This window comes from Bombus pyrosoma, linkage group LG4 (genome assembly GCF_014825855.1).
Source record: "Bombus pyrosoma isolate SC7728 linkage group LG4, ASM1482585v1, whole genome shotgun sequence".
Classification (NCBI taxonomy): Eukaryota; Metazoa; Arthropoda; class Insecta; order Hymenoptera; family Apidae; genus Bombus; species Bombus pyrosoma.
The window spans coordinates 5,417,359-5,443,027 of NC_057773.1; the positions used below are offsets into that span (position 1 = coordinate 5,417,359).

The 25,669-nt window shown below is 42.7% G+C and overlaps 3 protein-coding genes and 3 long non-coding RNA genes across 16 annotated transcripts in view; 3 read left to right on the forward strand and 3 right to left on the reverse strand.

Moving 5' to 3' along the window:
* Window positions 1–290: 290 nt before the first annotated feature.
* Window positions 291–8,734, reverse strand: LOC122567216 (cysteine-rich protein 1-like). Its single transcript, XM_043725569.1, has 3 exons — window positions 8,582–8,734; window positions 1,106–1,258; window positions 291–610 (listed from the first exon to the last, which is right to left on the reverse strand). The coding sequence occupies exons 1-3, from the start codon at window positions 8,619–8,621 to the stop codon at window positions 567–569; spliced, it is 237 nt and encodes a 78-aa protein (XP_043581504.1). The 5' UTR covers window positions 8,622–8,734; the 3' UTR covers window positions 291–566.
* LOC122567221 lies at window positions 7,895–8,575 on the forward strand. The gene is made up of 3 exons (XR_006316730.1): window positions 7,895–8,017; window positions 8,136–8,299; window positions 8,390–8,575. It is a non-coding gene; the product is annotated as an uncharacterized LOC122567221 (long non-coding RNA).
* Window positions 8,581–15,217, forward strand: LOC122567213 (transient receptor potential channel pyrexia-like). 9 transcript variants are annotated; one of them, XM_043725552.1, is made up of 12 exons: window positions 8,882–9,003; window positions 9,111–9,422; window positions 9,824–9,890; window positions 9,947–10,649; window positions 10,982–11,234; window positions 11,381–11,583; window positions 11,670–11,891; window positions 11,978–12,306; window positions 12,647–12,920; window positions 13,543–13,833; window positions 14,601–14,860; window positions 14,990–15,217. In XM_043725552.1, exons 4-12 carry the CDS (start codon window positions 10,269–10,271, stop codon window positions 15,153–15,155), a joined length of 2,379 nt encoding a protein of 792 aa, XP_043581487.1. In that variant the 5' UTR covers window positions 8,882–9,003; window positions 9,111–9,422; window positions 9,824–9,890; window positions 9,947–10,268; the 3' UTR covers window positions 15,156–15,217. The 9 variants fall into 9 exon arrangements, 7 of the variants coding, with proteins under 7 accessions (XP_043581485.1, XP_043581487.1, XP_043581486.1 ...); XM_043725551.1 differs by having other exon boundaries at window positions 9,111–9,890; XM_043725554.1 differs by lacking the exon at window positions 9,824–9,890 and having other exon boundaries at window positions 10,380–10,649.
* LOC122567220 lies at window positions 12,173–12,703 on the reverse strand. Its single transcript, XR_006316729.1, has 3 exons — window positions 12,557–12,703; window positions 12,403–12,477; window positions 12,173–12,312 (listed from the first exon to the last, which is right to left on the reverse strand). It is a non-coding gene; the product is annotated as an uncharacterized LOC122567220 (long non-coding RNA).
* Window positions 12,703–15,851, reverse strand: LOC122567219. 3 transcript variants are annotated; one of them, XR_006316728.1, is made up of 4 exons: window positions 15,482–15,851; window positions 15,311–15,373; window positions 13,865–13,981; window positions 12,703–12,829 (listed from the first exon to the last, which is right to left on the reverse strand). It is a non-coding gene; the product is annotated as an uncharacterized LOC122567219 (long non-coding RNA). The 3 variants fall into 3 exon arrangements; XR_006316727.1 differs by lacking the exon at window positions 12,703–12,829 and adding an exon at window positions 12,953–13,785 and having other exon boundaries at window positions 13,861–13,981; window positions 15,482–15,847; XR_006316726.1 differs by lacking the exon at window positions 12,703–12,829 and adding an exon at window positions 12,953–13,785 and having other exon boundaries at window positions 15,482–15,842.
* A 2,388-nt stretch (window positions 15,852–18,239) lies between these two features.
* LOC122566945 (protein pangolin, isoforms A/H/I/S) overlaps window positions 18,240–25,669 on the forward strand; it is a 283,097-nt gene continuing 275,667 nt past the window's right edge. Inside the window, exons 1-2 of the mRNA XM_043724926.1 lie at window positions 18,240–20,021; window positions 20,288–20,366. Coding sequence (XP_043580861.1) covers window positions 19,872–20,021; window positions 20,288–20,366 — 229 coding nt within the window. The 5' untranslated portion in view covers window positions 18,240–19,871. The remainder of the gene's footprint in view (window positions 20,022–20,287; window positions 20,367–25,669) is intronic.

Sequence of the window (25,669 nt, forward strand, 5' to 3'; positions counted from 1 at the left end):
AGTGACTAAGAAAGCTAGTGAAAGAATTTTAGAATATTGAAAAATAATTCACATGTTACAATGAATTAAAATAACCCGTTCAATTATGCAAAGCATGCACGAAGCACAAGCTGCCACCTACCTTTATTTGACTACTTTCTGAAAGCACCATTATGGGGTAGAAATGAACTCTGCATGTCAGACCTGCCTAGCTGTTCGTCGATATAATAGGTAACGGATCATCGAAAGATGCTACAGATATCTGCCTTACCCATCATGAAAAACGTAGACACAAGTTTCGTTACATTGGATTTCAAACTGGCATTGTTAAAGTTTTATTCCACTTTGTAACTACATATGTAGTAAACAGATATACATTATGCAATATACAACCTTATAAAAAATTAATTATCTTAAGTATACCATACTTTGCAACCACACATTTCGTAATCGTTACGAAAATATTGTACATAATTCACGCTAAGGCAATCTATGTGTTCATTATCCATTAAATATAATTACTACGGTACAGGTAACGCGATTAGATTAACATTATGTATTACATCGTCATGAAGTCCTCGGGTTTTTCACTTTTTGTAAATGTAACTCTCGGCGCCGCCTCGACCGAAACCTGCAATGCGCAAGAATAAATGTTTCAGCAGAGTCCATCGAGATTGCAGCAAGTAAAAAGAAGCACCAAGAAAAATCCGTTAATTTCACTGAATTGTCTTAAACAGATTCACGTATAATTCTCTATGATTACTAAGAACTACCATTTGAAATTAAGATCATCATCATCCATCGAGTTCTAAATCATTGAAATGCAAATTGTACCAAGCGACGCGACGTTAAATAAATCATGTTAACGTGATTCTAAGAAATTGATACAAAACAGACAAGGTATAAAAAAAATAAAATGAAATCTAAAAATTACTTTCTAGTGGCTATTATGGAAACCATGAGTTTTAGAACATCCATCGACGTTCACGTACAAATCGAATCTATCAAAAGAGAATAGAATTCACAAGATCCAAAGCAGAATGAATCCAACAAATAAATCGAATAAAACTTCCAGTAGTTCTAAGTAAACACGAATTCTTCCATCGAATGTTCACTCGTCACTCACCTCCAGGACCAAACAGAGCAGAATAACACGGATGATTACAGTAAGGTTTGCCTTCGTGTTCCGAATGGCTACCAGGTGTCAAAGTTTTATTACACTTTTCGCATCGTAAACAGGAACCATGCCAGTCCTTTCCCAACGAGGTTTTCCTTTCAGCTGTAACAGACAGAAAAATCGCGTTCGTATAAGCTTCGTTTAATTTGGTATTCACGTTTCGTGCCGTACAAGTCGATTGTCCGCTTTCGATGTCACCGATCCACGAATGATTCACCGGGTGAAATGAAAACGGGGAAATTATTACGTTCGATCAGGTCTATTCGCGTGGCCTCAATCCACTTCGCTAAAGCCATGTACGGCTGCGTTCCCGATAAAGAAGCCTGAACGAAGTTTTATCAACCCCCTGACTGACAATAAGTAAACCGATGCAAACGGTGGTGATCGCCGGCAAACGCGTGGCATTGCATAATAATAAGCAACGGAATTGGATAACGATTGTCGCACCACGTGTCGCGGAATTGCCGCTTACCACCGATCCATCGTTGCGTAATGCAAAATCTCAAACATTTACGATATTCGTATTATACATGGAACGTTTGAAATTATTTTGTATCTCGACGTTTTTAGTTCCGAAGCATTTCAAAGGAATTCTTATTTCTAAATTTAAAAGATTGGACATTGGAAAAATTCTTAGGATACGAGAATTTCTAAGACAAGATAGTTCCATAACTTGCGAAATTTCAAACTATCAAACAGGTACGTTGTAAAGTAATTTCAATGTTGTGAAAAATTTGTATAAGAGTGGCAGTGTGTGGAATGGCTTGTGGAAAAATTTCAAAGTTTCCAACGATTATCAAAGCAACCTGAAGGTTGCCACATAATTTTTAGCGTACAGTAAAGTTTCTGTTATCAAAGCACGTGTTCTTTAAACGTCCTATTATTATATCATTGTGTGAAAGTGGCATAGACTGAGAAACAAAAACATTCCAAACTTGCGAACCAAACGAAACCGAGAAATAGTCAAAGTATTTATGAATGCGAAGGAAACCTTCGAGAAATCTTCAAAATCCTGATCATCAACCATTCACTCAGAGGCGAAAGCGTCGAGTAACTTCACGAGCGCGTCATCTAGAAGAGGCACGATCGATCCAAACGTACAATAAGCTGCACGCTCCGTTTGGAATCCACTAACGCGCTTTCCCTCGACGATCGGAACACAGAATTATCCCCAAGCGGGACTCGAGTCGTCGCGAGCTTCGCCGCCGACTGCTCCATTAGCAATTTCGTAATTATAAAATTGAATGGCTAATTCCCGACGGGGACGTTCGGTGAACGCGTTCCATTCAGCGAAGGCGCGAACCCGAGGCGTCCTGCGCGCCTTCGTCGTGATAAAGCGCGACAGCCACGCCGCTTTACAAAATATCCGCGCTGCATTGTCGCGCGACGAATTCCCACGTGCGAGCGAGTACGCGCGAATTATACGCCTTTCCCGGATTTCTCTTGGAGCGCAAGAGGCGACGTCGCGCGACTAATGGCTAAAGGTGGTGTCGACGACGCAAACAAGGAGCCAGCGACACGGCCGAGCGCCTTTGTCGCGCGTCATCGCGCAGAAACGCGGCTGATTAATCGAAAAGAGCGTCGATCCCACGAGCCGAGAAAAAGAAGAGGAGGAAATACGTTTATTATCGGGGGCCGACAGGATTGAGAAAGACTTCGAGTGACACGATTTTCTTTCCGAAGTGTCGCTGTGCAGTTTTCACGATGTGTATGATCGCGTCGATCATGCGTACGGTTGCGTGGCGATCCAGTATCGAGACGAATACGAGCGAACGTAACAAGGATGAAGCTGAGTGGTAGCATCAACAATACCTTGTAACGACGAAGTATCGCGTTAGCCGAACCTCTCGAAACACGGATGAAGAAAGCAGCGTGCATTTTCTATCCGGCTGGTGTGGTTCTTGCGTGTGTTTGACGCTCGTACGCGGTTCGGATCTCGGTTGACAAAAGGCCGCGAAATCAGAGGAGCGAGTGTAGCCTTTTTTTCCTTGGGTGCACCGCGCTGCGTCATACCATTACGACATATCAAACCTCGCGGGGAAGACAAAAAAGCCACGGACCGGTGGCGGCCCGGTGGTTGGCATTCAAACGTTCCTCCGCGTCTAAGGAGGAGCACAAAGGACGGTGGTGCCAGCGAGGGGAATTGGAAAATGACGAGGAGCGGAGAGACACGGGTCTAAAGGGGTCGACGTCGGGAACCAACGTAGGCAAAGGGGGGGAGGGTTCGTAAAGAGGGTGCGAGGGGGGTAGGACAGGCCGCGATGTAGACGAGGAGAGAGAGAGAGAGAGAGGGCGGAAGAGGCGAAAGAGCGAGAGAAATGGGGGAAGGTTGGAAGACGGAGGAACGGGCAGCTTGTTCGCAGAATGGTACACGGATGAAGGAAAGAGAGGCTGTGGAGCAAGAAGGGTACGCATAAAGGGCCATTAGTTAATTAACTCCTAATTATCTGGCGGCGGAGAAGCGAGTGCATAATCGTCAAGCATTGCTGGTGTGCAGTGGCAGCGCGAAAAGGCAGACAGCGCTGTGCACGGATCGTTGCGCCCGGGCGCCAAACAATCGGTGGCTGCTGATTGCATAGGCTTGGAACATCATCCCCCGCTGTCTTTCCCTGCTTCTCTCTTTTCTTCTTTCTCTTTATTTCCTCGGTAGACCATTCTCCACCTCTTGCACCCCACCCAGACCGCCCACCCACCCCACACCAATCCTCTTTTCCACTACCACGTTTCTTGCTGCGTCTTTCAAACTGCCGATCCGCCGCCTCCATCATCTCCGCCCTCGTCCAACTCGCCAGGAAAGGCCGTGAAAAACTTCTCGTCGTAGTAACTCTACCTCCCCCACCGTGACATCATAAACGGGAGGGTTGAAGGGAGGAGCGAAAAGGAAGCAGCTATTCCCTTCTTTTCTTTCTTCTCTTCTTCCTTTCGCCCGTATCCTCCTCTCTCCTCTTGGCGTCGTTCATCACCACCACGACCCGGCTATTCTTCTCCAAACCTGTTTCCTCCTCTGTTCTTCTTATTATTACTCGATACTGCTTCCCGAAGCCTGTCCCGTTGTCGCTCTCCTCGCCGCTGGACACTTTATTGTCGTTACTCTCGATGCAACGTGACTCGGTTTCCTCGTCCGCTTCTCCTATCCGCGGTTTTCAAGCTCGCCCGCCGTGAACGCCCGTTCACCCGGGCCATGAAGTTTTTGTTCGGTTGCGTGGCTTGTTACCATCTACGAATCTCCCTTTAAGACATCCTTCCGTGTACGAAATGAATTAACGAAGAATTTTTGCGCGGAAGCAGTTCGTATCCATCGCTTTCTAAATCTAAAAGAACTGTTTCTTATCGTTCTTTGTGTATTTTTGCTTTTGACATAAAATTCAAAGCGTATGAAGAGACGAGTAATTAAAGAAAACTTTACAGGGTTACTATGACAGTTGAAACGAATCAAAAGCTAAAGACAGTGGAATTGTACTTCTCTGGGCATATTTTTAATTACATTCAAAGATTCGTACGTAGTGGAATCTTATTCCCATTCTTACCGTCTTACTATTGCTACTATTGTATTTTGCGTATTTTTACGTAGCGTGCGAGAGCCGTAGACACATTAAAATATCGAATAGAGATATCTCAGGGACAAGGAGGCTTTGAAACCCTAAAACTTTCACAGTGACGGCATTCATTGCTGATTCATTAAGCATCAGTTACCAAAAAGGATGCTTATTGTATAACATTTCGTAGAATCTCGATGTCAAGCGTTTCTACTTTTCCTAATAATCAGCGACTCATAAAATCCGGCGAAAATCCAAGAAATCTTTATTCGTCGAACAGTCAGCAATTCCCTGAAAATCAGTCATGTGTCGACGTAAAAGGGTGAACCACGACTCGTTAAGAAGATTCATTAAATATTCGTAAAAAGAGAAACGACAGAGGATAACACGAGTCGTTTGTCAAATGCCACGAGATCGTTCGAATGTAGTTTTATTTGAAGGCGGATCTTGGTTTTTCAAAGGATCTCTGTTGCGACCGGGCTCGAAAAAAGCTTCTACCTTCTGCGGGTGCACGTTGCTCGTAGAATGCTCGCTCGAAACAAAGAAAATGCGAGTAGAAAGCTGCGAGTGGCTTCACCGCGAGTTCGCTTTCTGCGCTTGCCGCCTACGCGGATCAAGAGGAAGAAGGCCGAAACTTCAAAAGTTACTTTGCTCGAGAATGTAACACGGTGCAGCGTGTCAGCGATTAATTGAATACAAAGATCAACGGTTCAAAGGTCCACATCCTTTTCCCATGGTTAATTGTAAGTTTAAAATAAAATGCGATTGAAAAGTGTAAGGCGCTTGGAACACGTTCAAAGTACGAATACTCTTTGGCGAGCTCGTTATGTAAGGTTGAGGTTAAGAATTTAATCATTGATTTATTGGAAGTTGCTTGGTATTCGTAAAAACGTAGATGTACATATTCGTATTTAGCAATAATTTATGGAGCGGTCGAGGTCGACTCGTTGCGAAGATATCGTGGTGGATATCGTAGCGGGAAACGTAAATCTTGCATTTCTCGGGTCAATAGCTGGCTTTCGTTCTATTTGCTAAAATAATTAGCACGTTACCAATTGCTTGCGTAGATACGCAATCCTCTATAATATCTTTCTCACGAACCAACATCGATCCTCGTAACGCAAACGATCGTTTGCGAAACTCTTTGAAAATATTTTCCTACGTTTGAACGTACCGCGAAATCCATACGATACTCGGAAAATCCTCATCCTCATCCTCCAGGACACAGCCATAATGTCCGAATTCGCCCTTTAAATCCCTCAACAGCGATACATTCGTATAAATTCACAGTTAATGAAGAGCCGAGAACCAAGAAGTTGTCAAAATTCCAAGCTGAGTGGCTCGTTCGTTGAAGCAGCTGCTAATTAAAGAGAAGCGTAATCTCTCGACGCGTCCACTAAACGGTGTTTCTCGCGCAAATCCTGGCGGCTAGTCGTGGGCCTGCGGTGACAAGCTAAAAACGCGCTCGCGAGTCTTCGATTTGGAGGCCAATGACCCTCTCTCTCTCTCTTTCTCGTTCTCTGAACCCCTTTGAAACTATCATCCTCTTCCTCCCGCGATACACGGAAAAAGAGTGTCGTCCCTCTAATTCGCCCGTTGCCACGGCATCCATTCCTCGCACGCCTACTTGGCCCGATCTGAAAGCCCATATACGTAGCCGTCGGCAGCGGCTCTCCTGTATTCAAAAAAATCCGCTTTCAGCGCTAATAGTGCTTTAACGGGGCCGTCTAAAAGGCCGCTCGAAAGAGGAAGCGTGCAATTAAAAGCCTACCTCCCTGAATACGATGGCTCTGGGCGAGCGCGCGAGCTGGCGCGAGCAACATCGGCCGCCCGAAGGGAACGAAAGCGAGCTATCGTTCTGCAGCCACCACGGTGCAACGTTTATCTAAGCGTCCAAGGGGAAGCGCGAGCCTGCTGATTGGACGACGATAAGGTTATCGCGACGAGGTTCGCTGAACGCGAGGACCCCTCGCGAAAAACGACCGCGATAAGCGGAATCGAGCGCCTCAAGGTCGAACGCCACTGTCGTCGTGGGTGTTCATTTGTCGTCGTATGTTTGAATTGGTTTGTTTTGAGTCCGACAATCGTGGAAATGTGGGTGAATTATCGTGGAAAATTTGAAGAAGATTCTACTGTGGCTTTGAGGCTAATCGCCTGGACTTTAGAACGTTAAACGTAACGATGGTAATTTTGATAGCTGGAATTTGTTGACTAACGGGAACGTGTGTACGAGTTGGTTCGAGAGACAGAATTTTGAAAATGTCCGATAACTGTGACGAATGGCTATCGAAAAATTATTGAACGCGTGGTATAAGTCGATGATTAATTGAAAATTACAAGCTGATCTTAGAGTTAGAATTTTACGAATATTAGGTAATGACAACGAATAGTTGTTGAGAAATTGGGAAGAACGATGGCCGAAAGAATTGTCGAACATTCCAGAATAAAAATGAGTATTATTTGTACGTATATCATACTAGCAAAGTGAATTCCAGCAAAACGTTTTGCGCGATATTCGCGACAGAAAATTACTTTGACGATAGTGACAGCAACGTGCGTTAGTATCGTAATAATTCTGTAGATAATACTAATGAATGAGGCATTATCATAAATATCGAGGACAACTCATAACTTCAGGTTCTTCCAGTGGTATCCATTATGATGAAAATATATGTATGTTCTTGATAACCGATCATTATCATATTATCGTGGATCAAAGTACATATGTTCCAAATTATATAAACCAGCATTTACCAACGATCTCATATAGATCAATATACACCAACTTTCTCTCTCTCTCTCTCTCTCTCTCTCTCCCTACTAGTCTTTTAAGACTCAAAATGGTTCAAAGGATCGTACAGAGTATTACGTTTGAAAACCAGCTTTGCACATCGACGACACAACTGACGACACAACTGACGACGTAGGAGGACGCATGATATTCGCATTTCATTGCATAAAATTTCCTTCCTAATAACTCGTATTACTCGAAATTCCCATTGCGTATTTACTCGTACACAACGGAACGAGGTTGACATAATATTTGTCAAGGTGAATCGCGAGGACGTACAATGATATCATTCCTGTCGTCATTTCACGCACACTATTGCGTAGCGTAGCACTCGTGACGCGAATTTCCTGCAGCAGGATGTACGCAATCGTACATAGGCGAGCAATTTCGTGGACACTGCGAGTGTAGAATGGCACGTTATAGCCGGATTATGCGTCAACGATTTGCGCGAGATTAGGCAACGTTTATAATTATCGATTAAACAATCCGTTTCGTACGAACCTGTCGTTGTGACATCGTATACGGAAAAAAAATGTAAATTATTTTGAATACTAAGTGGATTGCGAGTATAGTTAGGAATATTGCGGTTTTACACACTGAAACTTAGTTCTATTCGAAATCTGATACACAGACACTTCTAATCTTTTTTCAGTAATCGTGAGACTTCCTATATAGATAGCGATATGAATATTCAATTCAAGCAATAATCGCAACAAATTGTATAGTTTCTCTGTATGTACGATGGCGGAGAAGAGATAACAAGGGATAAGCAGTACGAGGAACAACATAACTTGATCATTAAGTAAATATAATACAGTAAGTATACAAGGTGTCTACTGCAGCAGCTACTGATACTTAAACACGTAAATAACAATTTTAAACCTCTTTCTGCCCCTCGCTGTATAGAGTACCGCGAAAGTTTGGGGTTTGATGAATCTACAACGTAAGAAGTGTCCACTACAAAAGTTAGCGTATAAAATATCTATATGTTGGAACCTTTCGCAAAATTTACAATAGGATTACGTTCAACGAAAGCCGGAATCTGCTGAGAAATACTTTTCGATGAAAATTACGCTTAAAGAAGAAGCAAGCACTCACCGAAATAGACTGGCTTGTCGCACTTCGGACAGTTGGGCATGATGGAACGGTCTGGTTCTTGTTGGAACAACTACGGAAGCGTCGAACAGGCTCCACTCAGCAGCGTGGTCAAGCGCGTACTGGGCCCGCGCGTTCTGCAAGGTAACGCGATTCTCTCTAGTTGATTGAGCGTACGAACGTGTGTTAACGTCGGTCGTACATGTGTGTGCGCGTGCGAGAAACCCGTGTTAAGGTCGCCTCGGTTCGACTTCGAAACTGGTATCCCGTTTATGTACGTGTGTGTGTATGTGTCCATGCACGCACACACACACACATTCACACACACACATGCATGTCTCTACATGAATGTACATCGAGTGTGCGTGCACCTGAACTTGCGGCGGCAGTAGAGTGTCATCGATGCGATTGTGTGCGTGTACCAGGTAAGTGCGCTCGTAACCGCTAACGGTCGCTTTACTCGAGAGGTTCGACTTCTTCGACCGATGAATCGCTCTTCTGACCGACCGATCCCGTTATCCATTGTTGACAGATTCGTTATCGAAAACGCATAGCCAAGTACAGGGCTGTTCATGAGTATTCAGAGATGGTCGGAGTCGATCGGTATACTAGCTTGTATACGTAAATAACGGGGCGGATAGAAACAATAGGAATGCAACCGAACGAGATTGTTGAGGATGGAGCGGATGTATGTATGCAGAGGCTCGAGAAGAGGAATTGGGCTAAGGCCGTGGATAGCGTGGTTGATGAAATAAGAAGAGAGAGAGGAAGAGGAAAGTTGACAAAAGAGCGAGTTCGAGCTTGGTGAAAGATATTAATGTGCATTGAAACGGGTTTGAACGAAGTAAACAATCTTTACTCTTTTATAGCATCGAATCCCCGTAACGAGTCATTTCGTATTTATACCTTTTAGAGATTTTCTTTGTTAATCGATATTTGTCGATATCACGATCCTCTACTTTAAGTTACATTATATTCGTAGAGAGATAGAATTATTTGAAATATTTCATTTTCAAAATTTAGCAACGAGACTCGCACTAAGCCAATATGTCGTCACTGATCGTTATAACATGTAATAGAAATCATTATTTAGATCGATTTCGTCAAGAAGACATATAACGCTAAAATTTGACTGTACTTGTACATTCAGCATTTCATTAATTAATAACTTACATAGTTGATACGCATACCAAATATCGAGCATAAAAGGATTAATTATATCGTCATTTGACGCGTTTTTTATAGGTTTTGTAAACAATAGAGCTTCACAGATTCTAAGAAACTATTCTGAATTCAAGCGTTTAAAATGAAGGTAGATACAAATACGGATTGTTTTACAGAAAAAATACTGATCGAACACATTTCTAGAGAAATTCGCATCACTCAATTTTCGAAAAAATAAGACACGATATATACATCTTGATACCTGAATATCTGCGGTGTGTCGAAAACGTAAATAAAACTGGGCTACCTCTGAGTGGTTGTTATCGTCAGTATATAACGGGGCAACATATTTTTAAGCAGGCGATAAAAACACATGGGGCACGTAGATTTTAGAACTGACCACATCCTCTGATTAATGCAATATATATCTATCTGCACTACTGTTGATTCGACGTCAGTGAAAAGCAAACACGCGAAATTGAAACATAGGTCATAGAACAGGGTGTATAAGAGATTATCAACCGAAATGAATTCGTATGATAACAATCAATTAAAATTGATCACCTCTATTGAAAACGACGACGTGAGAACGGCAATAGAGATCTGCACCACGAGATTCGATAAAAAATTCTTACAGCCTGTTGGAGTACTGCGCGTGACTATCGTTCAGTTGGCTGCTTGGCAAGGGAATATTGAATTATTGCAACTGTTGTATGAAAATGGAGCTGATATCAATGCCACGGACAAAATTGGCAGATGTGCGCTTTTTCACGCGGCGCATCATGGAAACTGCGAAGTGGTGAATTGGTTGTTGAAACATGGAGCTTTCACGGAAAATAGAGTCGGAGTTGATTCTTGTTACAAGAATACTCGTTCACCTTCGAACCTGTGTTTTATTGGTCGAAACGTAAGTACCGTGAATTAAATAAAATTTAAATTTGGTGCTACTCATTAGCAATTTTAAAGATTTTTGGATACACTCATCGGTAGACTGCAATGTTTATGAAATATTTTAGGAGTTAAAAAAATGTACGGAGTACACGTAATAAACAGAAATATTTAAATATCCAAAATATAATACTTGTAGTATTATATTATCTTGTATATATTAATGAGTGAAGCAAACCTTTGCGTAGGTTCTGTTTCTTTACTTGTATTCGTGAAAATATAAATTTTTATAAATATTTCTAGCTTATTTATCATCTTCCAAATGAAAGTACTAATCGATTGGAATTTTAGTTACCTACACCAGAGTGTTGGGGAAGGACACCCATGCACCAAGCTGTGAAGAACAATCACGCTGCGGTTGTCAAGATCCTAGTGGAAGCTGGTGCTGATGTGAACGTGAAAGACGAACGTGGAATCACACCATTGCTACTAGCCGGGACCGCAGTCGCAAAAGAAGATTTCAACGAAATTTCCAAATTTAATGACATCGTCGAGATCCTCGTAACAGCGAAAGCTTCGACTAACGTCATCGATCCTAATACAGGTATTATATAGAGGTCGTCAATTATGAAAATTATCAAGCTGATTCAATTTCATTTATCGCGTACCGTGTACTGGTCTCTTCTGTGTTGTGTTTGATCCTAATTAGTCCTTTTTATAAACTTTTTTTTATAAACCTTTTATAAACAGGCACTACCGTATTGCATACTGCGACCTCACTAGGAAGTTGTTCGGCGACGAAAAGGTTACTGAACGGTGGTGCGTGGCCTCTTTATCAATGCAAAAGCACAGGAAGTACTCCTCTTCATCTCGCTGCCAGCACGGGTAACCCAGAGGCGCTTTCGATCCTTCTAGAGAGCATACCTTCTTGTGATATCGACATTCGAGATAACGTGAGTCTTTATTTAACCTTCTATGTATCTGCTAAATTTAACATAATAATCACTTAATTGTCCCATTTCCTTTCTTTGATATGCAGATCAATCGAACACCATTGCATAGAGCAGCTTACCAAGGTCATCACGAGTGCGTTCGAATACTAATCGATCACGGTGGCAATTTAGGCGCAGAAACGAACACGGGAATTACTGTCGTCGATGCTATATTTGCTCACATACCAACACCAGTCTTATTTCTAAACGATATTCTGTCTTCTCGCGTTAAAATGAGTTCCGTTGAAAGTTCCGTGGAAAATTCCCAGGTAATAGAAACAGCGTGATTTACTCGTTCTAAAGATGTCGTTCCTCCCTTTTACTGTTTTCTGTATTTTATTGTTTTCTGTTCAAGATCACCATTGACTTCAACATGCTAGCGCCAAAAGGAGAGCTGCAAATGGGAGTAGTTACGTCCCTTATTGCAGCAGCCTCGAACGTGGAACAATTGACGATACTGCAACATCCGCTGGTGGAAACGTTCCTCTGGTTGAAGTGGTCCAAGTTGAGAGTATTCTTCTTTAGTCTCGTCTTCGTCCACGCCCTGCTGGTCTTTTCCCTGTCTGGTTATTCCATAACGATATTGCAATACGAGACTGATTGCATCCTGTTTCGGAGGATTCTCTCTTCCTGTTCTTGCGTTCTCTTCCTTCATATTGTTGTTCAAGTGCTGATGGTACCTAGGTTCGTCTAGAATCAAAATAAAATTAAGTTTGTTCCTTCGTCATTTCTCTTAGAATTTTAACGTGGGTAAATTTCCTATAAACATCAGATACGTACCTGCACCCTTGTTCGTAAGTATCGGGACGCTCACGAGAACCAACAACAGTTAATATGATCAGGAAATCGTCAAACCTGTAAAACTTATCATTTCATTTGAAACGTAGATTCACAAGGTACCCATACAATTTGATATAATAAAAATAATTTTCACCTTGTCCACCTTGTATATCTGTCGCGTCTTTTCATCAGCATCTTCACTTTATTTATTCTTACAATTACTCCGAAAACCTATATATTTTAGATATTATCTGAGACAGTACGAAACGTGGCTATCGTTCACCTGCGCGGCGATATCTCTGACGATTTCAATGGGTAGCGCTTATAGAAGCGAGATTACGGCTTCATCAGGGGAAAAGGAATTACACGGTGCTCGACAGCCTCCTCAATGGATGTTGCATTCCATCAGCCTGGCAATCCTGCTTGCCTGGATGCAAATGATGCTGTTAATCGGCCGCCTTCCAATGTGCGGATATTACGCGCTCATGTTCTCCACGGTGCTGAAGAATATTCTGAAGGTCAGTAGTAGACGTAATCAACCGACGTGCGTTTGATTCCCGGTGCGCCGTGTAATAATCGCCTGTTCCTCGCCCTATTCGCTCGTCAGGATCGAACTTGGGGAAAGGAAAAAGTAACGAGGAATCCCCCGTTGAAGGAAGAACTCCCAATTTTCCTCGTTAAAGCGCGTCGAGTCGCGGTTAAACGGGCGCGAATAAAAAGCAGCTACGTCCGACACCGCAAGAACACCGTTTTTCACCGAAGAGAGTCGTTTCAACAGGAGCAACGTTAACCCTGATTTAATGTGTCGGGGGAGGCTTTTTTTCTTGTATCTTTTTCCTTTGCTTCCTCTTTCTCCTTTCCCTTTTCTTTTTTTTTTTTAATTCCGTCTGTATGGCGAAAGATCCTGCATTTAGCCGAAACGAAAGGTACAAGAGAGCGACGAGGCTCTTCCCTTCGGCGAATATCGTTAGAAATGAAAAGCCAAAGGGGGAAGAAGGAAGAAGCAAGGTTCTAAATGTCTGGTCGGTGATATGGCTCCCATCAGGACCCACTTGCCTACCCCTACTTCGCGCAGCCCTACCACCCTCTCTACTTCGCGATTATAACAACGTGCATCTGGGGCTTTTTATTTCCTTTCAGGTTCTCCTAGCGTTCGTCTGCCTGATTGTCGGATTCGCGTTCAGCTTCGCCGTTTTGTTCCACGGGAACGACCAGTTTCGCAATTCCTGGAGGGCCGTCGTGAAGACCGTGGTAATGATGATGGGTGAGTACGAGTACGGGGCTCTGTTCTCGGACGAGAAGAATGGGAGTTCCTTCCTACCAGCCACGAGCAGGGTCGTGTTCCTCGCTTTCGTCATGCTCGCTAGTATCGTCCTGATGAACCTGATGATCGGCCTCGCGGTCAATGACATCCAAGGCCTCGAGAAGGAGGTACGGTCCGTCGATACTCTTACTCACCTACCTTCGATATTCATTACGTAAACGTTTCCTTGGTATTGCGGAATGCTGGATGAATAATTCCATAGTAATATCGGAAATACCAACGAATCACTAGTACATTGGCGATCGATGATTATATCTGAAAATCAAATGGGACAAGTATAATAAGCTTACTTTCGTTGATTTTCTAATTTTTACGCTTCTTGACAAACTAAAGGGAAGTACTTCGATATATCATAGTTGAAATAGAAAATAACCTGTCAGGTTCAAAGATACGTGTCTTTTGAAAATAAACCACATATTCACTGAGTATTTCTTAAATAGAATATATATAGTACCATCAATGTTATGAGTAAATTGCGGATGTTTATATAGTTGCAAAAATACGTAGAAGATGCAATTTAAAGTATATGTTATAATATCTAGTAAATAAAATAAACTATTCAGCCTCGATTCCTTTAGTAATGCTCAAAGAAATATGAATTTACATAAACATCCCATATCTTTGAACTATTCAGGGAAGTGATAGAATCGTACATTTAATTCCAAAGTCCATTAAAAAGACAGTTCTACTAATATATTAGTGGCAGACAGCGCATTAAATTTTAAACTGTGCTACCAAGGGAGGAAAATATAGGTCATCATGATCTTTCCCTGTAGCCTTCGTTTCTAATTGAATATCCAATTTAATTAGAAGTTGATTAAATTAATTAAAGTGTGCGACTACCCGTATAAGAATGAATATTGCGTGAATTCAGGGACACATTCGCCAATTGCTGAAGCAGGCCGAGTTTGTGGCTCATTTAGAAAGACTAGTGCTGACATCACATCGAATCTTTCGCCGCAATTGGCTACATCCTCGGTTAGCCAGGCTGCTAGACTCGAGGCGAGGCATTCCCACAAAAATTACGTTCTGTTATCACGAACGTTATTTCCATGAATCATCCCTCGGCGTGCCAGCGAGGCTGAGGGAGGCGTTGTTTCTGCTCGCCTTGGGAAACTCGCGCGACACCGAAAGGTGGGCAACTTGTCGTGCGACGAACGAGTAAAAGTTCGGTCGATCACCATCATTTTACGCTTTAATTAATAATTTCATCCATAACGACCCAAAGTTGCAGCTGGCTTAAAGAAAACGCTGTTTTCCCAGCAGGCGTGAAAATAACAACGGGGACGATAATGTGGAATTAAAGGCGCTGTTGGAGGAAGTGTTGCTGCAATTAAGGGTACCTTATTATCCGTCCGCTATGAGAAAGTTTTCAGTAACTTGTAATGCACGAACTCAAACAGGGCAAAGGAAGATAACTAACCATTGAAGAAATATATATGTGTATCTTTTTCTTATGTTTTTATTAAAATATCGATGACCTCTATGATATATATTTATTATTTATTTATTGCGTATCCTATGGAAATATCTTTAATTTATGATAATTTTGCTTTAGAAGATGAATATTATGTGAAAACTTACCCAGATTTAATCAAATAATAGGTAGAAGTATGACGCATAACCTCTATTGGAACCTTGAAATCACTAGAAAAAAAGAGAGGTATCAATTGCGTTTTTACTTATGTCTAAATATGTAACACTCAGTGAGAGGTTTTGTTATTTTTTATCTTTACCTTACTGTTATTCCCATACCTTTAATTATTGAAAATGATGGTAGTCGGATTAAGATATTACAGAAATCTGAGTGTGTGATAATTACGATGATTGTGCTCTGTTGAAAAATAACCAAAAAGGAGTAATATCGTCGGTGGCTTGAGTTATATCGCTTTAGCTCTGAATTACAGATACGCATTGCTAAAGGTCGGTATAGTAGAGAAATAGTGTTATCGACGTAACCTAGCGAAGATTTCATTAGATATCGATCTGAGCATAGATGTCTCTGCGATACCATTTTAGATTTTCAAAGTTGTAACGTACGAAAGTGTCATGGCACGTTGATCGTTTCTTAGCAGGATCATCGAATGTTGTAAGTTGTAGATAAGCATGTTTATTAAATTTATACCTTAAAATATGTAACATATTTCAAATAGCAACCTTTTAGTTATTGTATAATTCAGAATTTTTTGTTATCCATTCGATCTTTATCGTATTTGCTTAAATTCTGGTGCTATCCTCAATAATTCTCAGATGACTACAGTCACGAATAATTTTACGAACAACAAATGCAATTTATGCAATTACATTTTACAAATAATTACATTTATGATAGCATGCAGATTCCTCATTACATTTCAATTGAAACGATAATTAAATAGGATTTTAATGAATGTATGTTTGATACCATACCTGTCACCCTCATCAGTAATCCAACGTATATGGTAACGCGATAAATTTATCGTCGTATATATTTTTCAAACACAATTCATTATTTCGACGAGAATATTGATAAATAGCTTTCAAAACGTTACAGATCACGCCGACAGGTATGTAGTACCTACAACATTGTCAGCCAACCAATCAAATACTTGTACGATCGTTGTGCTATCAAAATTGGCGGGAAATGTAGGAAACAATGGCTTTCAAAGAAAGGTTGTAATTTCTTCGTATCGAGGAATATTCTGGATATTCGAAGTTTAGTAAGTCTTCTTTCCTTCCCCTTTTCTTCAATGTCGCTTTTTTCCATTTTTCTACCTTTTTTCTCTAAATTAGTTCATAACTTTCCAAGAATGTATGGCACGGAACGTGATTCATGCGATATACCTGAAAGTACCGAAGAGTTTCGTGCAGGCAAGATAATTGCAATTTATCGATAAGATTTATGTAGCCGGCAGAAAATTTACAAAAACGTTAATCCAGGCACACGTGAACACGAGTCGTGTTGGTTGTCCCAGGAATAATTAACGCGAAGGTTTCTTAACAAAGGTACGTGCAGTGATTCTGACATTTGAGGTTATTAATACGGGTATAATGTTTGCGTGCAAATAATGAAGTACGATTGAACGAACGCGTTATTTCAACGGAATATAATGTGTTGTATTGTTCGTCCAGGTGATTAAATCGAGGACACGTCATCCGATCTGTCTGAAATTTATCTCGCTTATTTCGATATAAGGCGAATGCCAGCGGATCGTACGCAAACGATCACACGCATTCGAGCGACTCGTTCTCTTTGTCATTCCTAGAGATGACACGAAAATCAGCTTTGTTAGCGGCTAATAAGGGGATCTGTGTATTCGTTCAGATTTTAATTAAATACGGAAATCGGATAGGACAGTGGCCAGCGCATACATTACCATAAATTGTCGTTCACCCGCGGCTGTAAAGAAATCAAACGTGCACCTGCCTTAACGGTTGTAACAGAACTGGACGTATTTCGCGACTGCTTTGACGCCACACTTTTATTTTCACGAAAAACGACATTACGCGTGGAATCGTTTCTTGAAATTCCACGCTCGCCTCGAAAGAGAAAGAAAGGAGAAAGAGGCGTCACCGAACAGAATAAAAAGGTTACTTTAACAGGACGCATAATTTATAGGGTTGACTTTGAAACGCGCAACCGGGATCGGAGAAAAATTCACAAACGAGTTTCCCCGACCGGAGGAAAGATTTCTAGGTAGAATGAATAACATAGGAGAATTTGCACCTCGTGTAAAGTCATTCACCATCGACAGTATCGGAAACTCGCTTATGTTCGTCTTCAATTATAATAAATTACGGTTTTCAAAGTTGGTAGTACTGGCTCATGCGGCATATCAACGTGCGTTTCTTTTTCTTGCAGATTAATTAAGCAACAAGAAATTCTTCGTAGATACGATCGGAATTCGTGTCTACATAGACGATAATAAAACCTTAATAATTAAATAGAAGAGGAAACCAACGGATCGTATGTCCATTAAAAAACAACCGCAAACTACCCGTCGGTGAAAAGAAACGGCATTGTACGAATAGGAGAAAAAAGCTCGACGACAAATCGGATGGCCGTAAGTGGAACTTAATAGAAGATAAACGTTTTGCTTATTGTTTGTTAGAATATAAGTCTTTGCGTGTGGTAGGTGGGGAGATAGGAGGATCGTAGCTGGTCCTCTCGCACGACGAAAACGGCACGCAGGAGTTACGGTAGCGGTGGTGGCGGTGGTGGCACTGGCGGTGGGAGCAGCAGCAGCAGCGGTGGTGGTGGCGGTGGCAGCAACAGCCGTGGCGGCGGTGGTGGCGGTGGCGGTGGCGGTGGCGGTGGCGGTGGCGGTAGCAGCGACGATGGTGGCGGCGGCGACGACAGCGACGGCGACGACGACGACGATCACGAAGACGACGATCACGAAGACGACGACAACCACGACGAAGACGGTACTAGGAGTTCGAGTAAATTCGGGTGAGTTCGGGTGGAGTCGGTTCGCCGCCTTGCCTGCCATGACTGGCCGGTCGTGGCCTCGCGGGGGGTGAGGGTGGGGGTGAGGTGGCGCGTCGGTGAGGGAAGCCGTGGCGGTGAATCCGGCGTCGTGATTGGTCGTCGCGTGGGAGAGCCGCCCGCCCGAGCTCACTGTGATCGGCAGTCGGCACCGAGCATCCAGGCAGAGCACATCGAGCCATCGGAGTCGGGGCGAGATACGCAAACACGCACCTCGGGACCTAACCACGGGCACGATGGCCGTCCGGCGCGTGCACCGTCAACAACAACAGCAAGAACAGCAGCAACGTCGTCACCGTCGTCGTGGTGCCGTACTCGTCGTCGCGCGTGTTCTTCGTACTTACCTGCATACGGAATCGAAGCAAGAGCAGCAGCAGGATCGCGCGCTCGCTAAAGCATCGTGGCCACCATCGTGCGGATACGTGGCGCGCGGACTATGCGCTTGGTGCACGCAATAAACGAAAGAAAAAGAGAGGAAAAACCTACAACACGTATACATACACGACGACAACGCACGAAAAGTTGCTGGCAGCGCGCGCGCTAAATACGACACACACCACGGGGTCCAGGGACCACTCTACACACGACTCAACCTACATCACACACGTTCCATCGTTACCTCTTCCTTGTCCCCCCGTTTCCACCGGCCGTGTGTATATCGCACCTCCTTCTCTCCTCCCTTGTGTGCGCCGGCCTTCCCACGCGGTCCTCGTATCTTCGCCGAGATTACGTTTCGGTTAATACGCGAGTAAACGCGCGTCGGCCGTTAAACCTTCGGCTCGTTGCCGGCCCGCGTTTGTCGTTCACGGTGATATACATCTCTTTCTCTCTCTCTCTCTTTTGCGTGTCTCGTCGATGATCATCGGTGATATTCGTTTCATCGAGATTACTACCGTATCCTCGCGTCTTTGTGTTTTGACTGGTGGTGCGTTTTTAGTCGTGTTCCGATCTCGTCTCACGGCGGCGTTCTTTTTTTTATACTTACGGTGCTACGTTCTCGTTTTGTGCCCCTCACGTCGAAGGGGAAAAAAGGAAAGCAAAAATCAAGCAAAAGAAAAGAAAAGTGTGCGTTCAAATATATAGAAGCCTAACCTCCTCCGTCGACGACGGTGGCGACGGTGGTGGAGGCTAAGGTGACGGTGACGGTGAACCGTTCTCTGTGTGCTCTGTGCTGTCGTCCTTGCGTCATTCGTATCGTATTGTTCGTTGTTGTGCGGCACTAGTGACACAGAGAAGTACCGAAGGGAGGAAGTGTCTGTCGCGTCGGTGGCGTTCTTTCGTCGCGTAGTCTCGTGCGCGCGTGACAGAGGAGCACGCAGTCCGTGATAGAAAGAGAGGCAGCGCAGCGCCGTTCCGACGGATTGTAGCAGCCTTGTTGAGAAGAGAGAAGAATCTGCCTGTCGCTGTGCGTCGTCTTCTCCTCTCTCGGACCACCGTCTTCTCGTCGAGTTTTGTTTCCGCTTGTTGTTCGCTCGTCGCTTAGTGTGCTATTCTGAACGTCGTGTGTTGAACGATTCGCAGCCGGCACGTCGAGGACCGGCTTTCGAAATTCCCGCGTCGGCCGTATCGGCTGCCTAACCTCTCCTTGGTCCGCTACTCGAGGCGGACACACCTCTTGTGTTAAGTCGCCGAACGACGAAGACAGGAAAGACGGTGGCCGTCGCTCGGCCAGCAATAATGCCGCACGTGAGCAGCAGCGGCGGCGGCGACGATCTCGGCAGCGAAGACGAGGTCAAGGTCTTCAAGGATGAGGGCGAGGACGAGAAGAGGTCCTCCGAGAACCTCACGGAGGAGAAAAGTTCCCTCATCGACCTCACGGAGTCTGAGGTGCGTGTCGATGAGATTCAAAAATTCACCCTCTTTTTTTCTTCTACTTTATCGTACAACAGATATCGTGTTGTCGTTACGATAGAGTTTTACCTGTGCATAACACAACGTGTCGTTCTTCCCTCCCTACCTCCCTCTCTCTCTTTCTCTCTCTCTCTCTCTCTTTCTGTTTGATCGTCGTGTGCAACGTATCTTCTTCTTTGATCCACCCACTCGATCGTGACAGCATAAGGACGTCGCCATTAAGTGCATGCGTGTGTTTACAGGAAAAGGGCTCGCTCGCCGGTGGAAGTTACGCGACGACGGGCAAGACGTCAGCGAGATCCGACCTCAGCCCCGTTTTCGGTGAGTCTTATTTATTGTATCTTTCTTTCTTGTTGTCTACGCTTAAGGAACTGCGACGATCATCTTCCCCTTCCGTTACAATTGTCTCGCGCTAGTATCAGATAAATATTCAGCGATACGAGATACCGGATCGTGATACAAGAACGCTATGATAACTTTTTAAATTGTATCGTGACTAAGCGTTTTCCGTGTAACTTTTAACGAGCGAAGTTTAGGATAAACGCAGCTACTCGTTGTTAGAGAAGTAGGAGATTACAAAGCGCACATGTCACGGTGAGAGAAAAGTCTAGAGAATACGCGCACTGGCTTTTAGTCGGCGATTTGATCGAGTCGTCAATTTGGTTAAGAAAATTTAATCAATGTAGAACAGAGACAGAAGCTGGCAAATATAAAGTGACTATTATTTCTAATAAATCTATATATTCTGTTTCTACTAACAAACGTTTAAATCTCATTGTAAATGCTGTAATTTACCTTAAATTGGTATATGTATACTTTGAACTCTAAATGAATGAAATTTACTGGATGAATACATTCGCTATATTATATACGTACATATAACGCCGTACAATTTAACATGTAATTTAATCTATCAAATCGTTGCGTACACATGTTGCATGTACAAAAATGGAGAATTGTCACGAAGTCACGAAGAACGAATTAGAAACAAAGGAAGATTGATCGACAATACGACACGGTCGAATGTCGTCGGACGTTATTCGTCCCGTCGGACGTTTATCGCGCCCAGTTTCACTCGCCTATGAAATCTGATAACGCGTTATGATATTTTATGCGTGTCGCAGGGGCAGGGCCCTGATTCATATAAATTAACGTCATTGTAGGTGGTTATCTTACGATCTGGTAACGTAATCTACTTGTGGCAAATCGCTTTTACGTCCTAATGATAATTTAGACGCCTTTAGTCTGGTCCCGCCGCCGTAACAGACGGCTGAAATTGTCGGAGAAGCATTCTTGCCGCGCCGTTTCTCTAAACTCTAGCTAAGCGATTAACGATCTAGTCGTGTTCCGATCGTTGAACGAGATTAACGAGCCTGCTACGTATTATCGTTTATTGTAGCCGGTTGACTAAAAACGAAAACGCGCGCGTGTTTCTCATTTCCGTTTTGGCGCGCTCCCAGCGGAAACAACGCGCACGCACGCATCATCTGCACGCGTTCGACGCGAGAAATTTCGTGACACCGAAACTCTGACGGGATTTTTCAATAAACAGCGAAGATCCGTACAGAGACATAAGCGTTGAAGTTTCATAAATTTTATATCGATTATCGTTTATTATCATGAATAGTAGAGTAGCAATAATATCAGAGAGATGTATAAAAAATCAAACTCGACGAATACGGTTTTCACAGTCCAGGCAAATATAGAAAATAGTAAACATTTTTGAACCAAGTGTTGGAGAGATTAATAATACTTTGTCCATACTTTATACTCTTTCGAAGCAGCATTAATTACTCGTGATATACGTACATGTATCGCGTTACATTTCGACAGTAATCTGAAAATATTTGGTACATACAAGACATACAAGCGCAACCTCAAGAAAAGAATTCAGCCGACAGATTAAACTGACGTGACTTTATCCATAAAGAGAATAAGATATGTAGTTTCTTGGATGGATGTTCCGAATTACATACATGACACGTGCGTCGAAACGCATGAATGAATCTGGCGAGTCGGTTTCTCAAGTTTCTTTATCCGTCGATGTATCCTAGCCTTGCGCGTCGTCCTTTCATTCATAGTTTTTATGGCAGAGAGTTGCGTTGTGTTTGCGAACTCATTCCTGTACCTAGCGAATTACCCAAACGTAAGAGTTTTGTGTGATAACGTTCAGTTTTTTTGTCGGAGGTCGATCGTTTCCGAGAAAGAGTAACTCGAGCCCGAGGTTCTGTTGCTGTTTTTACAAGGGCATACGATACTGTTTTCTTTCCGCTGCTTTCAAGTAAGATGACGTTCGGGTTCGCGGAAACGGCAATAAACATCGTGTGCTCTCGCTTCGTATCGCGCACTGAAAATTTCGAAGCCATTTATCGACCAATTTCAGACACAACGCACTCTTTTGTTCCCCTTTGGTTTGAAACTCTCGGCAGAAACGTTCCGATACGCTTGAAACTTTGTCGTCTTTCGATCCTCTTCTTCGTAATTTTCGCTCGTCCAGAATAATTATCGAAACTCTCGATAGCTATGGTTTTGATACACTGTCTATGATTTGTAGAAATTTGTTTCTCTAGAAATTCGGAATCGAAATTCTTATTTTATCTCTTGACTGTTACGATTCTATAACTGTGTATAATATTTTAAGGAAGAATAAATGAAGGAAATTTTCACAAGTTAGAAACAAAGGATGTTAGCCGCAATTTATGCGCATTTCAAGCTTTAAAGCTACTACTAGAATAGCAAATATTAATACGATTAAATTGAACTGCAAATAAATACTTCAGATCTTGAAACCTCGTGTAATTGTTGACATTTCCTATCGGCGGATACTATCACGACGACTATAGCTACGATAAATAAATCGAAGTGTACATAAAATTCTTCACATGCCCTCATAGTGAAACTTTTCATCGTCTGCAATTCCATGTAACTATAATGTACACCTCCCCTTAGTCGAGATGTCTTATGTAGCATCGTTCAATTCTTCGCGGTATGTTGAAACATTCGAAGTTTTTTACTTTATAAGTAATATCATATGATACGGATTGTTACGAAATAATGATTAAATATTTTTAATTCAACGAGTGAAAAAAAGAAAAGAAAAGAAAAACAAAGATGGGAAAAAGTTTTCTTGAGTTTGAAAACGATATGTAGAATCTTTTAACCATATAGGGTAGATAATTTTTTAGTATTTTACTTTTTGATGTTTCTTTTATTATCACGTACAATATTCTCCACTCTTTGTTGTTGCCAGAGGGAAGAGTAATCGCAAGAACAGAAAGTAATCGGCAGGCGCACACGAGGGGTGAAGGGTGGGGCCGGAGGATGAGCGAAATCGAATTGGCGTTGGTTAAAAGCGAAAAGGGTTTTCGGCGAGAAACCGCGGGCAAAGTTAATCCCAATTTGCCGGGGGAAATTGACCGAAGTTTACGGAACGCTATTATTCTCGCGACAGGTTTGAAACAAATTGTAACTCGTTAGCGCAACGGGTATATACAATGAAACGCGCCGGAATCTCTCTCTCTCTCTCTCTCTCAATCCTTCTCTCATAGACACACACATCCTCTCTCTCTCTCTCTCTCTCTCTCTTGGCACTATCCTCCCCCCGGCTGGACTTTGTCACTGACAAATCGATGTCGTGTGACGCCGTACACGCTGTCACCGTGTTGCCAAAACACTTTAACGAGTTACTGTGATTCCGACGACTTACGTCTAATATCCAACCTAGGCGCCTGGAGTGTGCGATCAAAGGATTTAGAAGAAGCGCGTCGTTGAATATTTTAAATTCTTCTTTTTTTAACATCTCTGCTTTTGGAGAGGGCGTCGTGTTCTTCCGATAGTTACGAAATCATGACTATTAAAATTCAAATTGTTCGTACGAGGAAAAAATGCAATTCTCATCTCGTTTAAAATTATGTCGAGTTTTTTTTCATCTGTCGTGGCCATTTCATAGTCATTAAATGACGCTGTTAAAATCCAAGTCGTAGGTACAAGTTAGATTTTCGTAAGTACGTTTTCAAGTACAATTTTCATTCTCTTATAAACTCGATTACTCGACAAATCAAGTTGATTACAAATGATTAGAAGAAATAGTTTTTCCTTTTCTCTCGATTGAATTTGCTCGGGGAGACGTTCGAGGTTTCAGATAATCTTGACGCGATAAGAGGTAATCGAAGGAGACTGCGATTATATTGATCGCGGCTTTATCGATGGTCACTTGTCACTTTAAGACGAGTTATCGTAGATCTTGTTAATCGTTTGTTTGTTATACGCCAGGCGAATGCAGTTGTACCGAAGAAAGATAATTTATTGTGGCGGCGGTTTGAACTGCTCCGATGTATCGACGTGGCGATAGTTTTCGCGAAAATTACTCGCTGTCAAATCGGATATTGCCTTGGAAAGAAAAAGAGAGATTGTGCCTCTCCTCGTAGAACGTAATAATATTTTAATCGCGTGCTGATTTACACACCGCGGTTGCCCTACCGAGTAATAAAGTCTAATTACTTGGAACGGTGTATAAATTGTTGCAATAAAAGCACAGATTGAATTTATCGCTCGATGAAATACGTGATACATCAAACGTTAAGCAAATACGTCTTTTCCGATCGTTAAGTAGAGGTTACATGGGCTTTTTCTTCCTTAACGTTCGAACCTATATATTTCACATTCTTAAAAAGATAACCCTAATTGTTTTAAACTTCGTGTACTTGTTGTCATCATAAAAACTATACCTGTTTATTTTCCCCTTAACAAAGTGGTCGAAGATCCATGCACGGACAAAGAGAGAAAATGAGAGTTGGTCGCGTACGAGTGTAAACGAATCCGTGGAGTGTTAAATTATTGTAATTTATCTTGTCTGAACGGTAGCGACGCGCGGCGAGCCTTGTGGCACGACACGAAAATCACTTTCTGTGACGTACAATTACGTGCAAATAACGCGGCCGGATCAGAATTCGTTGCACCCGCGATGGACGGACGTGGAACGTAGGGGGGGAACGTGCAAAATATTACGTCGGGATCCGTCGTAATCGCTTAAGTGGTTAATTATGGTGCTTCGAGGAAGGCTAGAGGAGGCCGAGGTGGGATTAATCTTGGCATCAATTACTTCACTCTGGACCCTTTCCTTCTTTCGTGTTCTCGTTCCTTTTTACTCCTTTATTTAGCCTTTCTCCTTTTCATTTTTGCTTTCTTTTCTTACGCTCACTGAAACTAGTTTTCCTACAGGATGTTCACGCTACTGAATGGTGCGTGATGCGTCAGATATTTTTTCCTCATTCATTAAACGTCGTTGTACACTCGTACGATCTTTCCTCCGCCGAAGGTCTGCGAGTATTTTTGTACGCTCGTTAAGACGCGTTTTGCTCTACAAAGGATCGGCCGTTGAACTTGTCTTGGTTTATATCAAAGGATATTTCTCGAAATATGCGCCACTCGTGTCTCGTTTCTTCCATTGAATTTACTTAGGTTTGTGTAACGAGGACTACAACCTGTTTACAATTTTTTCCTCGTTATTTCATTCCTTTCTTTCGTTTTTCTCTTTTAACGAAGAACAATTGGAAGGTCCAAATTTTTGGCTATAATTTGGTAAGGTCGCGTGAGCCAGGCTCGAGGTACACTAACGATGTGTA